This window comes from Watersipora subatra, chromosome 9, assembly GCF_963576615.1.
Source record: "Watersipora subatra chromosome 9, tzWatSuba1.1, whole genome shotgun sequence".
NCBI classification, from domain to species: domain Eukaryota; kingdom Metazoa; phylum Bryozoa; class Gymnolaemata; order Cheilostomatida; family Watersiporidae; genus Watersipora; species Watersipora subatra.
In genome coordinates, this window is record NC_088716.1 from 12688353 (window position 1) to 12705146 (window position 16794).

A 16794-nucleotide genomic window follows, 5' to 3' on the forward strand; every position below is an offset into this window, starting at 1 on the left:
CAAATATTATAATTCCTATAAATATAATTAAATCCCAATAAATTCCTTTTACTGACTTCTTGAGGTTTCAACCAACTCTTGTGCAACAATGTATCAGCTGAAACCCTATAAGTGTGACAATATCTAAATCTAAGTATTGAGTGAAAATGATTCTGGGACAGACAACTTCATTACAATCGGGAGTTATTTCCTCGTGAAGTAATTTGTAATCGACAAGCAGGTCAACAGTAAATTGAAATTCATGACTTTATGGTTATGTAACTAACTATTAATTCATTTAACTGAAAAACATTTTGTTACTAACAATTAACCAACCACTTTTTTACACCTGATGATTTTGTTAAACCTAATGTTAGCCCCAACAGCAATTCTGATAAACGATGAACTAAGGGGCGTGTACTTATCGAACCTGAGCTCTCCAGCAATATATTCTTGAAAAATTTGGGCGTAAAAAGTGAAATCATACACTGTTACTAGCCATATTATTTCACTATAAAAATATTCCAAACAACAGCAACATCTCTTATTTGTCAATTTTCCATTTTATTTACAATTTATTACAACACTGTAAAAACAGATCATGTGAAATCTCCAATTTTTGCTTCACCAGAGATATAAAAACAACCCTTTTATTTTGTATATAGATTTTAAACTTAAGTGTCTGTATATACATATATACACATGTACATACTGTATATATATGACCTCCACCAGACATATATGTAGTTAAAGGCAATCTAATGGCCAATTCAGAGTTCCTAGTCATTGTAGCACCGGAGCAAGTGCTTCCAACAAGGCAACTCCAAACATAGATATATCACACTAGAATGTTTCTAGACTGCATAGATGCCACAGAGACTATCCAACATCATCAGTGGATACAAGCAGATAGCCGAACTCACTTAGCGGTATAATCATGTCGCAAGTGTAGCGTACAGAAGTCTATGCTATGAGATGAGACAACCTTCTCTAGCGAAAAATCAACATTTTCCACTAAAGAAGGTTGCAAATATAAGCAAGAATTATAGAGCTCAGGCCTTACCTTTCAAAAGGCAAAAAAGATCGAAGAAGCTGAGAGATTTGCCCGACATTCGAATTAACAACATCGGAAACCGTCTGCAGACCGGAGTTGTACAAGTGTCGCGCTTGCTTACTGTCCAGACACGATATCCTTACCAAGTCAACCAGTTCCCGCCTCACACCTGACAAACCAGTAAGCTATAAAGTGCATCCAAGAAACAGTAAACTTTAGCAATGACAAAAAAACCAGTTACCTGCGATTGATTTCATACGACTGCCAGATACAGCAGATTCCACGCGTAGCGTAAAATTTATGAAACAGTCGAAAAGGCAGACAGATAGTAGTTACGGGGTTCGTTTAACTGAGTTCAAATGAAATGAGTAAAATAGTCTACAACAGTTGAGAATTGTGTAAATAAAGAATTTTCTTCTGTAATCGCACAGCGTCCAAGCTACATACTTCATTCAAGTTCCCCATAACAACCCCACAATACATAGAGAAGTGCACAAGTACAACAGACAAAACATTCCAGCCTTGCATAAAAATGATTTAGTGCGCAACATACATAATAAGTAAAATTTGTAAGTTGAGCTGAAATGACACGCTTCAAGTGCTCTAGAGTGTCCATGACTTAGTAAATGTGTGGGATGTTGAGTCAGGGATGCTTGATATAATAAAGTTAATCTGCAAATGTTATCCAGCAAGTTGATTAGGTTACACGTCAGGAAAGCTATCTGATTTCAATGGTCGTGGCATGTCAACAGTCAGGTAAAGTGAGCGCAATTACGGGGCATCAGCGCTGCCAAACGCAAATAGCATGAGACTACCAAAAAATGGCCTAAAAAGTGGCTAAGGAAAAGTTTAGTGCTATTATTGTTTATTCTGTCACTAGTTGATACCAAATATAATTGTAATTCTTAAAGGAGAAAACAAATGATTTGCCATCAGCTCACATCAGTTACCAACTATAATCCTAGTTATAAAGTACAAGGTAATCCAAACCATTAAATGCTTGTGTCAAAGATACTACAAAATTTATAAAAAGTATCGGAGATTTCATAACTACAGTTGAACAAACCTCAAACTACAGATTCATAAAGTATTAAAAATTCTAAGAACGCCATACAAACTGACCAGTGTCGAGTCGCTGCTGAAAGTCAGCGAGTAGGAGCCGGAGAGGTGTCCAACCAAGTTTACTGCAGAAGGTGCACACCATGCCAGCAAAGATGGCAGCATTCTGTTGCAATGCCTGCACGGTGCCTTTGTTCACACCATACTTCCTTTCTATGTCCATTAGGGTCATCTAGCAAAATAATAACTTAGACATCAAATTATCCTCCGCAGAAATATATAATAGATACCGGAAAACACCAAGTAAAAAGTTTTTTTGCCTATAAACAAGTCTTCCACTAGCAGAGCTGTCTGTAGCTTCACATATCACTAAGAATTCCCTTTAACACGCATCGTGGATTTCCCGTATGACATGTTTCCACTAGTATGTTAAAGTTTACTGAACAGAATTTGACAATCAAATGGTAGACTGAGCTACTAAACCAATCATTTAAGTGGCGTAAGCAAGGCTGATTGCGAAACTGTTTTAAGCTAAGTGCTAAGCATGCTATCGAACTCTAAAACTCTAACACAAACCGTAAAATGGCATAAAAAATACAAGTTTTGCTTGAGAAAGCTCAAACTGAAAAAGAAACAAAACTCAAAAAATAACTTTCAAAAAATTATTAATTTAATAAAAAACATTTGTAATATAATTTTGTCATACAATTTTAATAATATTATTGAGATTACATGTCATAGAAAATTCACAAAACCTGAATGAGGAAGTGCTTAATGTTTGGCAGGATGTATTAACTCGTAGACAAGAGGAATTGAAGGCTTTACTTCAACTTAAATGATAAAATATTCAAAAATTGAAAAATTTGAGACCCCCAATTTTATAAACATCGACCAAGATTAACATTCATAGAGTTAAGCTATTCATGAACGTATGATATTCATAGAGTAATGTTTGTTATTTACAGAGCTATGCTATTCATAGTTATGTTTGTTACTTGTAGAGTTATGCTATTCATAGAGTTATGTTTGTTACTAACTTATAGAGTTATTCTATTCATAGAGTTATGTTTGTTATTTATAGAGCTATGCTATTTATAGAGTTATGTTTGTTACTTGTAGACTTATGCTATTCATAGAGTTGTGCTATTCATAGAGTTATGTTTGTTACTTGTAGAGTTATGCTATTCATTGAGTAATGTTTGTTATTTATAGAGCTATGCTATTCATAGAGTTATGTTTGTTACTTGTAGAGTTGTACTATTCATTGAGTTATGCCGTAAAAACATAACTCACCTCATTTACAAGGTCATGCAAGATAAGTGCTGTGTAAAAACGCCTATGAATTTGCAAAGAGCGATACTGCTTATCGTCCCCTCGTCGTCGTCTCCCCTGTTGAGAGAGCATGATGAATCTCTCACTGACACCAACCAAATCTCCTACCCTCTGCTGGTCACCTGGAAGTGTTTCCCAAAGGTTCAGGTACTTCACCCAATCTAGGTCACTGTGTATGGAGTTGATAGGTGTGACCTGGCAAGTTCAAGGTTAACTATATTTATCCCTCGAATGATCGAGTATGGAATCTGCTTAGCAGAGGCTGTGTGGTTGTTTTTAAGAGCATTGTTAAACAGACAATGGCTCTCTGATCTTTGCTGGAATGTCTGAGTCCAATGGCAAAAGACATCGACAACTGAAGACATGCAAAGCTGCAGAAATCAATTTAAGGTTGAATGTCATTCTTGTCACCACTGGTGGCCTTTTTGGGAACTGAACCCTAACCTGTCGTTTGCAGGTCAGGTGATTTAGACCACTAGGCCACAGCGGCTCTAATATGACTTGCTTCATAATATGCAAACAGTTTGGTACACAGGCTATGAGCTAAAAAGCGCATGTTCCATGTCCATAATATCTAAAAGCATAGGATCCTGCTGAAAGTTAACAGCGCACATTTGTTAAAGTGATAGCAACCAACAAATCTTTAGGACTGTGTTTTGAGTTACTTATTCAACAAATACCGGATGTTAAAAATGCTTTTAGTATTCCAGGAATACAGTTTAATTGCATGAATGTAAAATAATGATATGGACTACATATACAAATACTACAACAGATATATAGACAGTAAGTTACATAACAACAACAAAACACAAAACTATGTGTTACCAAGCAATAGTTATATTATCGCGCAATAATTATATATATGCAAAATGTCACCTGGCAACAGTGATATATTAACTCCATGTCACCTAGTAATACTAATTTATACAGTAACCTACCAATAGTGAGATCAATAACGGAATATGATATTTATGACATCAGAAAACATAAAGCTATCACTCGGTGACAAATATACATAGAGTTATACCTGATAAACCATGTGCAACTCATTCTCTAGTACAAACTGTTTGCGAGCTTTGTTGAGGTCGCAGTGAATAGTCAAACTGTCATCTGGGTTCATTGATGAAGCAAAAACAGCCCGGCCAAGCTGAGTTGGGGTCAAGAGGTCACTCCCATCCTCTCCTTTCTCGATGTTAATGAATTCGTCATCTTTCAATGACTCCAAACAATCCTCTACCTTTAGCCAAAATAAAGCAGTGCAGCAAAATGCTGACCAACGCTGACAGACAAAATGGATGCGCTAAAATTTATAACACAAGAAGTAAAGAAGACAAACTAGCTTGATTAACCATAGAGAGATACCTGCAATAAAAATTTATTGTATTTTATTTTGTTACAAAAATAAAATTTTATTATAAGATGAAGTAAAGGGGAAAAAACCAATTAGATACTATCTCTATAGAGAGAAGACGATTCCACTCATTAATGATTTGAAACATTCCTAAATGGTGCTTCAACTTGATCAAAAGATTTGTCTCATTACTGACACATTTCTTTTTTTTTTAAATATAAAGAAATTCTTTTCATAATAAAACATCATTTAGATAAGTTTGTTTTCTTCCGCGGATAACAAAGATGTAGAAGTCATGCAATCAAGTGGCCCATAAAGTTAACAATTTAAAATAATCACAAAATCTTTTGTCGAACTCGTACAAATATGTTCATCTCAATACTAGTACTTTTTTGATGAAAAATTACCATATGTTTTCTCATAAAATATGGCTTGAAAATTTGTACAATTGATATATTTCTGTTTATAACTTACACTCCTTGTCAAGACATTTATAGAGAAGTGTTCAGCAAAGCCTCAAAATGAACAACTCAACATTAGACATAGCCAGTGCAAACTGAAGTACATTCAAACAAGGAAAGTTATCTTCCCATACCAATGTGTTGACAACTCCCAATATAAAACACATTCTTTAGACCTTAAGTTTTAGCTTATAAAATCATGTTTGGTGTGTACTACTTACCAGCTGTGAGGCGTTACCATCATTTGAATCTATTTCTGCAGCTAATAATGTACAGCTAATGTACTTCTGTATCATCTCTACCTGCAACAACAAAAACTTGGAGAATTTCCGATGCATCACCAAGGGATGTATCAAAGATAAACAGAAAGACTAGATTTATAAACATATAAAAGGACAATTATCTAACCGATGAGCAATTTATCAACTTGGACAGTTTTTCTTCAATTCTTCTGTAAAAATTATATTTTGGTATTAATGTTTGTCCTTTCTTTCATCGTACAGTCATTAGCGACAACTGAACAAAAAACAAATTTATAAAATGGAAATTTTTCATTTCCTCGAAAATAACAACTTTTATTAACTTTTGTACAACAAAATGGTTGACTGAAAATATGCTATAATTTTTTTTTAAATATGATGTTTGTCAATTTATTATAACAAGTTTTTTTATCAATCTATATATTAAAATTTAAAAATTTACCCAAACACCTCTATTCTGATTTAAATCAAAATTTTGATTTGAATCAAAATTTAAATATTTAAATATTTACCGAAAAATCGTACACGAAGAAACAAACAGAAAGCTCATTCAAACAAAAATAACAACAAGAAAAAGCACATTTTTTTACACAAACAAAAAGTATGGTTCGTCGAAGCAGAAAGCGCAAAGCTTACACGAACAGAAATGACCAGCTTACACAATTAAAAAATATCAAGCAAACATAAAAACAATGAAAAATCTTGTTCCTAATTCTATTCAACCAAGAAGATGGTTTTACAAGAATGTTTAGTACTTCATAATATGAAATACCAAAAACATTAAGTAAGTACAAAGTTGCCCTCTAGCACCCAAACTGGGACAACATTTGGTCCATAAGCTATAGTTAGTAAAACAGTAGACCCTGAGATAGTGACGATTATATAATAGTCCAAATACTCACACTTGTAGCGACTCCACTAGCAATCATTTCTAAAAGAGCTCTTCGGACACTTGGACGAAGAATATAACCACCATCAGAAGTTCGTCGTACGAGTTTGCTTGTTGCAGCAGGAAGCTCTGAGTTTAGAAGGTCAGCTACTAGGCGCTTCTCAGTTGGCTTACATATGAGTATGCTTTCTCCTACATACATATATATATATTAAAAAAATAAGCGGAAGAAAATAATAAAAAAATAAACTGAAAAAACTAAATAAAAAATAAATAAAACTTTTTATTTAAAAAAAAATTTAAAATGAGAAATTTAATAAAAATATTTTTTTTCAAAATAATTTGAAAAAATTTTTTTTTATTTTTTTATAACAAAAAAATTAATTGTTTTTTATCATAAAATACATAATAAAAACTAATTTTATTTTTTAATATATATTAAATAGTAAATTTTTTAATATATGTTAAAAAAAAATTTTTTTTAATCTATAATGAAAAAATTATTTTTTATTTTTTATCAACACATTAAAAAATAAGTGGCTCATGCGACTTTGTTAATTAAGGCTTGTGCATTAAGGCTATTTCTCTAGGTGACCTGAGACATGGCCGATTTGAGAATCGTAGAAAACCCTAAGAAAATGACTGATTTGTGAATCCGTAAACATCTCAATATGAAGTCTTAAACGTGAGTATCCAACTTAGCCTGAGCTCCACGTACCGTAAGAGTCAATTCCTTTACGACCGGCCCTACCAGCCATTTGCTTGTAGGTCAGCACATCCATAGATTTGCCCATGAACAGAGGAGATCTGATGATAACTCTCTGAGCAGGTAGATTCACACCAGAGGAGAGCGTTGTCGTAGCAACAAGAACACGTATGACTGAACTGCGAAACCCTCCTTCAATGATGTCTTTTTCTTCCAATGTTAAACCTTCATAACAAATACACTCTTTTCAGCTAGAGGTAAATGGTGGTAATACGGCTGATTCTACCAAAATAAATATATTTAAAAACAACCATTCCCAAATATGTCACATAACAGAAACACAATGCAAAAAAAAGGTTTAACGATAGTGGGATAAAATGTGCATATTTAACTACCCACAGACACTGAATGACATACCTGCATGCACATGTACCTATTCAATATAAAAATATAATCTCCATTGATTTACGAACCAAACAGTAGTAATGCAGCAGTTTAATACCTAAAGATACAAGTAGTATGTTTAGACACTCTATAGAATCCCTAGAAAAAACTAAACAGCCCTAGTGAAAGTAATGGTGTTCATACTCGTAAATAAAAGATACAATTTGATTTTTGATTTATTTTGATCGACAGTAGTAATTCAACAGAAGCAAAAAGCTGAAAGAGTGATGAAGCCCATTATACGCATTAGCATAGCTAGTCGTGGCGTCGGGCTTGTCGTCATCACTTAATCAAGATAAATTTTTATGTGTAAGTAGGTTTTATTCACTTACTAGCTGTGCCACCCGGCGTAGCCCGTGTAATAGAGGAGTATTTGGACAGAAAATTGATTTGTATTTAACATATTACAACATTTGCCATTCTAACTTTCAAACTACATATCATGAGAAAAGTTTTTTGTCTTATAAACAATGAGAAGTAGTGAGAGTTTTGCTATTAGGCAGTTTAATAATGTGAGCAAACAGCTTCTCGTGACGTTATGCTATGAGCCGCGTCACACGCGAAGCAGTTAGTTTTTGCTCCGATATAATGACTTATATTGGCAGGCTAGCAAATTGACTTCCGTAGTCTTGTGGGCAAGGCGTCAGACTGGTGAACGGCTTGGTACGATTTCAAATCCTCTTCGATTCGGAATATTTATTCTAAGATTTTAAGATCTATAGCCAGATTTCCGATGAACACACGGACACACAACGGACTTTGAGAAATATATATAGATTAAAAGATGTAAATTAAGTTTTTTCTTGAAACTGGCCACCCTCTATATGTTTTTTATAGTATTAGGGAGTTGGTTCCAAAAAATGGCTTGTTGATAATCCTACCATGCAATGGCCTGCACGGGAAAAAGATTGCAGAAGATTTAGACAGAATTTTGAGAATCGAGTTTGATATACTGTGTGATATACTGTTTGATTGTAATATACCGTAATTAAAATAAAATTCTTGATGAGCTAAAAGTATAATGCTGTATGAATATAGTGAACTGATAGGTAGTATGGATGTTGATTGCAAAGAGGTTTGGTGTGGGTGAGGCAGGGTTTCGTGTGAATGGTTCTTATCATGCGTTTTTGAAGTGTTATTAAATTTGTAAGATGGGTGGGAGGTGCATTGCCCCATGCCTCAATGCAATATGAAAGTTTGGGATTAACCATAGAATTATATAATAAAAGCAGAGGTTTGTGGGGTAAATGTTCAAATGTGCGATAGAGCAAGCCTGATAAGGGTCTCAGTTGTTTTAGTAAATATTTGATGTGTTTTTTTCCAAGCGAAATTAGAACCGTTAAACACACCATATATCAACTGGTTTAAAAAGAGACCCAAAAAAGTTTCTGAATCGGTTGAAAATTACTTCGTAATCTTTGAATATTTAAATTTATTATGCTAAGTGAATTTTTACTTTTGAGAAAAAATCAAGTGTTAGGTATGTGATTAAAACAATGAAAATGATAATCCATATAGTAGTTGGAAAAAAATGAATACAAAAAAGCTACACAACTCTTGTAGGAAAAAGGTAGGATTCACTGAGTGTAAGGAAATTCTAACAAAGAAATACCTACTTAGAAGACGATCTGTCTACCTGCACAATGTAATACTCTTCTAGCTCAATGTTTAAGGAAACACCTATCCTATACAAGGCTAAAATGGTTACCCATAACATGAAATACCTACCTACTCAATGAAATATTTACCCATAGGAAGCTCTCATTAACAGGATAATATGCCTATATGTACCTCCATGAAAAATATTCACCTGTCCAGTAAAAGGTGCCTACCTACATGGGTCAAAGTTTACCTTCATAACAAAACTTTGACCAGCCAACAATGAAATGTCTGTCCAAACATTGAAATACTGAGTAATAAAATTAATGCATGTGATGAATATCTAATAATTGTAGCAATTAATTCTATATTATATTTAGAATTAATTGAATGCAAAAGCTTTTCAAATGGTACCGATACCTACCAGCATGATGAAATGCAACACCATATGATATGGAAATCCTCAATTGTTCGACAAGTCCAGCGGGTGACCTTTTCAATTGCTCTAGCAATTCTAGAATTCTCTCCTTGTCTATAGCCTGTGTAACCGGCTCACACAACACATCGGATGTCTCCACCTTACCAGCCATAATCAGATATAGAGACCTGGCTATATGAAAACAAGTAAAATATCAACTATGCTAAAAAAGCTCAAAAGTGCATGTAAACCAGATTAGTATAGCTCGCTTTTAAAAATGACTAGCGAAACATAGTATGAGATCTTTAATTTTGAAAGGCTATCATGGTTCTATGCCTAGCTAATCTCAAACTGAAGCCGAACTAGTTAAAAATTAATGATGATTTTCTGTTCAAGCAGCAAGTAAACATTAATGACATACGGTACAATCTCAACTTGCTAATTTACATATAAATCTTTCAATGTGACGCAGTGCAACATATGCAGTGGTTTTTAAGGTGTGACGTCAAACTTTTTCAGAACATTACAGTTTTGTTAGGGAAAAAATAGAACAGCAGAAAAAATAAAAAGCAGAAATAATACAAGATATGTTAATCAAGTTAATTTAAATTATATCTTATACAAGTTAGGGTAAGTCATGTCATGTACCTACTGAACCTACACATTGCTGAGTCTACATTTCTCTTCACATGTCTCAAAAGAAAAGTAACAATAAAAAGCTCTTTGGACTGAATACTTACTTTAATAATATTTTATCCCAATTAGTCATTTACAGTTTTATACATCATGAATTTTCAATGCTGTAGGTGATTACTTGAAGCACAGATAATTAATGTAAGGCTCTGGAATGAATTAAACAAACTACAATGTATTTCTATAAAAATATTCGCTCCAACATATGATGGTTTTAACATACACGGCAAAGTAGATATCCACATATCAAGTTCAAGGTCAAATGCAAATATCTTATTTCTGAGATATTATGCCAAAGTTATTTGTAAAATAACTTAAAACAAAATAACAACAACAAATCGACAATCTTGTGAGTAACTTTAGACAAGGTTAACTTCCGGTCACACAAACATATCATAACAAGTTGGCTACTGGTGACTAAACATTAAAAAATCCTGAATCAACCGTTTACACATAGAAAAACTGTCAACGTCATGAAGCTCTGCTCTATACCTATCGCTAGTCGAATGCCCGGCATTGCATGGGTATTAAAAAACAGCTTATAAACAGTGGAAAGTAATGCAGTTGCTTGCCACTTGACATTAGCCTTGCTCAATACCAATGACTAATTTGAGTAGGCTATTATCAGTATTGCTAAAATTATTAATAAGAGCCGTGAGAGCAAGCTTTGGTAACATCGCATAAGGCAGAGTGTTATGCATATTTTAACCGAGATAACTGCTCATATTGCCTAAGGAATCTGTTGCATTTCGTGGTGAGTTTATTGGTGAGCTTAATTGGTCAGTTTATCACCTGGTGAACGGGAGGTTCCGAGATCAAATCCAGCATAATGCGGATGTTTAATTCCTAGATTTTTATAGCTACAGCTGGAAATACCAAACGGCAGACATTGAGACTTATATATATATATATATATATATAAATATGAGGATAAACTGATCCAAAACCATTATGTTCAACGATTGTGGTCTAGTGGTCTAGACCCGGTGACATGCAACAACAGGTTGAGGTTTAATTGCCAAAAAGGCCACTGTTTGGTGACTGGAATGACATCCAAACCTTAAATTGCTCTCTGCAGCGAGGCATGTCTCCGGTTGCTAGGGTTCACTTGGAACTGGTCTCAGACATGTCCATCCAAAACCGCCAACCCAACAGGGCTCTTAAAAAACACACAGCCTCTGCTTGCAGTAAGCTCAGTAGACATCACAATCGATCTTCAAGGAATTCCTCACTCACATTTTCAATGATTCACTTAATTCAACTGTCCTTTTCAATTAAAATGTATTTTGTGACCACCATAATTGCTGTCACACGGTAAAAGAAATACTGACCTATGTTCGTACAAAGTCGTTCGCACCACTCCTTAGCTGGACAGAAAATGAGGACACTTTTGCCTTGTTTGATTGTTTCGATGCACAGATTGACGATCATCTCTGAGTCGTTATCATACGCCCCTGGCACTTCTACATCTCTGACATACTTCAGCTGTGCATCCAATATGCTTGAGCCTAGTTTCACATACTCAGTAAGGGGCACCGGCCTATAGTCCGTACAATACAAATCAGCTTTTAACCATTTAGATAACAAATGCATGTTGGGTAAGGTGGCACTCATTCCTATGATTTGTACGGAGTTGTCTTCCGCCTTTTCTCCATTCATAGACTTTGTCACATGGAAATTTACTTTAGTTAGAAGGGGTTCTATGAGACACCCTCTACTCGCATCTCCAACCATGTGTAATTCATCGACTACAATGACGGTGAGTTGAGAGAGCTTGTCAGCCTCCAGCAAGCGATTAATAAGGCTGTTCGCTCGTTCTATCGTGCAAACGGCGATATCTACTTTTTTGAAGCCTCCAGGAGGTGTTTGCGCACCCATGAATCCACCCACAGTTAGACCAAGACCCGAATATAGTGCTCGAAGAGAAAACATCTTCTCACGGGCTACACTGACAAAGGGCAAGATGAATATACCCTTGCGTTTCGTCTTTAAAATCCTCTTGAGGGCGAGAATCTCAGCGACCAGAGTTTTGCCGGCACTGGTGGGTGCGGAGTAGAGAAGGTTACCTCCCTGTAGAGCAGCCCCCGTCTGTAGACACTGTGCCTAATAGAAACAAAACTAAATGACAATAAGTATTAGAAATTACTTATGCCAGAATCATAGACCAAAAGAGCTACACATAGAACAATGAAAAATGGGGAGGTTCACAAAAATTGACAAACTAATAGATGGACTTTTTACGCAAAGTATTAAATCAACCTTTCTGGAGCCTACATAGCTAAGCAATATTTAGTATGACAGCAAACCCACCTAAATACTGGCCAACAGATGAAAAAAATTGCTAAAGATGTTTTTTAAGAGTTGTCTACTACTGGTATTTATTCTCAGCATAGCTTTATTGTTTTCTATCAATAGACCCCTAAGCTTACATCTGACTAGCAGTAAGGATGGTGAAGTTCGGGATTTCCTTCATTGTCAATGAGACAGCTCACAGTTGTTGTTTAAGGACTGATTCTCAGGAACTAGATGGAGTTTTGAAACCAAATATTTCTAGTGACTTGACGGAAGTACATGTATGGAAGTTTGGATAAAATCGGCCTGACACATACACACACACACACATACACGTGCGCGCGCACGCACGCACGCGCACACACACGCACACACCTACAATAGCAACATGGGATTTACCAATATGAATTGGCTATTACAAAAATAATTGCTAAAGATCTTTTTAAGAGTTGTCTACTTCTAGTATTTATTTTTATTGTTTACAATCAGTGTCCATAACTGCAATAGACATCTAAGCTTATATCTGACACCGTATGCACGCATTACAAAGTGAATTGCTAAAGATGTTTAAGAGTTGCCTACCTCTGGTATTTATTTTTAGAATAAAGCCTAATTGTTGTTTCAGTATTAAAAACCGCGATAGACACCAAAAGCTCATGATGTCTGATATAGCATTACAAAAGAATAGCTGAAGATGTTCTTAAGAGTTGTCCACTTTTGGTATTTATTCTGAGCATAGCTTTGTTATTATTAGTGTCAATAACTGCAATAGAGATATAAGCTTATATAGATATAACCTTAAATGTTTATTGCGTATACATGTTATCTCAAAAAAGAGATACATGTATTACCCAAAAATCTTTTAAAGATGTTTAGAAGTCCTCTATTTCTGGTATTTATTCTTAGAATAGCTTTATTGAAGTGCATCAGTGTCAATAACTGCAATAGAAACCTAAGCTCATGTCTGACACAGCATTTTGCTTGTGCCAAATACAATAACACATCATCTCACTCACCTGCCATGGAAACATTCGCACAACCCCTTGCTTCTTGTAATGATCTATGACTACATCTGGCAAGTTCCAAGAAGCAAGGTCTAAGTTGTTTCTCCTGTTCAATTGTGACATTCTGGGCTGGTCTAAATAGTGGGAAAGCAGCAGCAGCCATCTAATGCTTGCAAGGTTCACATGATTAAAAAGCTCCCTGCCAGTTCTTCACCAAACACCACATGTGTCCGACACTCTGCAAAGACAACAGCCAAGACACATAAGACAAGTAAACCAAGATAATTGTACTAGAATAAAGCATGAACTTTCACCAATATATTTAAGTTATATCTTAGCTTGAATTTAGGTTTTGTTTGAGGAAGACCAAGAGAAACAGGTTTATAGTTATAATAAATATAAGGCGTAAAGCAAAGGGTATCATATCTCCATATTCTATCTAAATGATCAACTGACACCTACGTAGTTCCAAGGCTATGGCACATTCAGTACAGGTATCCTAGTAACCTGCACATAACCATTGTTTTGTTTATAGTTGTTCCCACATATTTACATTTTATTTAAATTTAACCTATTTAAAAAAGTATGCTAAATTTTAACAGTGGACAATGCAAACTGCAATTAAAAAACATCAGCATGTAATTTTAATTTGTCTAATTTCGAATATCTGCATGTATATAAGTGGCTGAATATGTTATCTCTCTCTGAGTACCATGTCATGCGAAGACGTAGGCAATCATGGCTCTCCCCACTTCCTATAACCATGACTGTTCTTAGCAGGTTTTAACAGTGGTTTGCCATTGCCTTCTGTTGGATGTTTTTATTGAGACACCATCTGTAGCTGGCCATTGTTTTAGTCCTGCAGGATTGCTAGCCACCCTCCTCATCCACGCCACGGCGCAAATGGGGGAGTCGATGCCGGGTCCTTATGTGACTCGAACCCCTGATCTATTGATCATAAGTCAGCGCCTTAACCACTGAACCGCCGCTGCCCCATCTACATTTGTAGATATATTAGTTAGTACTATTTGTCTCCCTTGGTTTATGGCTTACACTTTTCTGCACAAAGATATTGTTTAGTTGAGGTTAAGTACAGCTATCAACTTAGCTAAATCAATGTATTTTTAGAATAAATATTGTTAGAATATACATGGTTATAGAGGTTTATCTCCAACACAAGGGAAACAACTTTGCTACTGTCGTATGGAAATACTGCCAAAATAACATACCAACTGGGAATACAGCCAGACCACAGGATAAGCATATAATACGTACAAGCAGCAAGATGCCCAAAGACATCAAAAGATCCAATAATTAGAAAATGTCAAAAGCAAATTAGAAACTTCACAATTGGAGGAATCAATCATAGAAATTGCGTCAGCACAAGATGGAGAACTTGCGAAAGGAAAGTCGACGCAATAATACCTACCAACCACCATAACCAAAAAACCACTAGAGAAACATTAGAGACGAATCAAATCAGGAGTATCAGTAGTAATCAGAGATATCAGGAGTAAGTCACGAGCTCCACCCTACATACCGACATCACATGCACCAGCTGAAGATTTAGGCAAACATGATATCTGCACACGCCCGACATAAAGCATTGAACCTTAACACTTAACCTACACCCACAGGATAGCCATCCCACACGCCAGACATCTATAAAAGAGAACAGCTCCAATGACTCAGCATCTCTATCTCTCTCTCTTCCCGAGGACCACCTTGAACGTTCTCTCCTCTGCCTGATAAGGAGCCTCTCTCCCCCCTCCCTTCCATCCCCGTATGGAGCCTCATTCTCCTTCATCAGCTGAGCCTCTTCTACGCCACTATCTCAACTGCCGACACTCTCTACCTATGAACTGTCATGACTCTCGTCTGACTGTTGCAACTCACAGCCGTTCGGGACTGAGCAAACAAACATGGACCACCCTCGAGTAAGGATATAACTTGACAGGGGCCAAGAAAGCCCCCGCGAGATGAGAGACAAGTCTAGTAGGTACAGGGACAACAGTATAGATAGGTTTGAGGGGGAGAAGTATAAGGAGAGGTACCAAGATAGTAGTAAGGGCAGAAGTGTTAGGTTCTCTGGTTCTAGGGATAAGTATGAAGATGACAGTTGACTAGAAAGGAGAATTGTACAGGTTTTGAAGGTCAATGGGAAGAACGTTGAATTTACGTTTGATACTGGGGCAGAGGTGTCGACTGTAACCGAGGGGACGGCCGAAAGGCTGAACCTACGGCTAGAGGAGCCATCTACTGTTTTGGCGGGAATAGATGGTCATAAGCTAAGAGTAATCGGTAAAGCAGGTGTTCAGTTGGAAAGTAAATATAGATTTATGGAGACAGAGGTATACGTGGTGAAAGAATTGAGAACAAACTTCTTGGGCATAACTGAGTTAAGGCAGCTTAAATTGTTTGCTGTTGTAAACGCGGTATGCGAAAGTAAGTTTGAGGCTGTTAAGGAGTGTAGAAGTATTAAGCCAGTTAAGCCGTTTTCGTCAAGAACCATTATTGCTGGGTCAAGTTATGTTTCAGATGATGTCGAGTTGCAAAACCTGACAAATAAGTCTGACAGAGAGAGCGAAGTTAAGAGAGGTCACACAGGTCAAGATTGGTGGACTTGCAAAACCAAGGAAGTGAAGAGTAGCGAATACGTGGAAATTGGTAGCCAACAGGGGACAGCCCAAGGCACCAGAGATGTGCAAGTGTCTTTGGGGTGTGATAGAGAACAGAGTCACGATGAGGTAAGGGAAGGTGCTGAGAAAGTAGCTAAACCAGTGTCTGTAATGGAAAAGGTTTGCTCTTTTTTAGCCAAGATATCCAGCAATGGAATGTTAGACAGAGAAGGTCATGAGAAAAAGGTAGCGGCGATTGAAAGAGAGGAAAGGGAGGTGCGGAGGAAGTCGAAAGAGAAATTAGCTAAGCTGAAAGCCAAACGGGAGGCAGCAGTCATGGAGTTGGAAAATGTCAAGGCATTCAGGGTAGTGGTGCAGGAGTTAGCCGAGGTTCAGAGGAGAATTGCTAGTAGCAGACCTGCACTGGTTGCAGGTGAGGTCGAGCTAGATAGGTCTGGGCCTATGCCAACTCCCAGCTCTGTGGTGCCATCCCCTGTGCAGCTGGTTACGGCCCAGGTGGAGACCTCCCACAGGAAGCCTGTTGAGCCTGCCTCTTACTGGGGAGAGCGAGGTAAAGACGGAAGATACGGAGATGAGGTTGAGGAGTCATTACTGACCCAACCAAAAGACTC

The 16794-nt window shown here is 36.5% G+C and overlaps 1 protein-coding gene across 1 annotated transcript in view; it reads right to left on the reverse strand.

Moving 5' to 3' along the window:
- Positions 1-13681, reverse strand: part of LOC137404793 (DNA polymerase theta-like) — a 50187-nt gene extending 36506 nt beyond the window's left edge. The window contains exons 1-10 of the mRNA XM_068091025.1: positions 13557-13681; positions 11580-12351; positions 9562-9747; positions 7107-7319; positions 6402-6580; positions 5461-5541; positions 4455-4664; positions 3386-3619; positions 2156-2324; positions 1043-1202 (exon numbers count right to left, since the gene is read on the reverse strand). Of these exons, the coding sequence (XP_067947126.1) occupies positions 1043-1202; positions 2156-2324; positions 3386-3619; positions 4455-4664; positions 5461-5541; positions 6402-6580; positions 7107-7319; positions 9562-9747; positions 11580-12351; positions 13557-13667 (2315 nt within the window). The 5' untranslated portion in view covers positions 13668-13681. The remainder of the gene's footprint in view (positions 1-1042; positions 1203-2155; positions 2325-3385; positions 3620-4454; positions 4665-5460; positions 5542-6401; positions 6581-7106; positions 7320-9561; positions 9748-11579; positions 12352-13556) is intronic.
- Positions 13682-16794: the final 3113 nt, after the last annotated feature.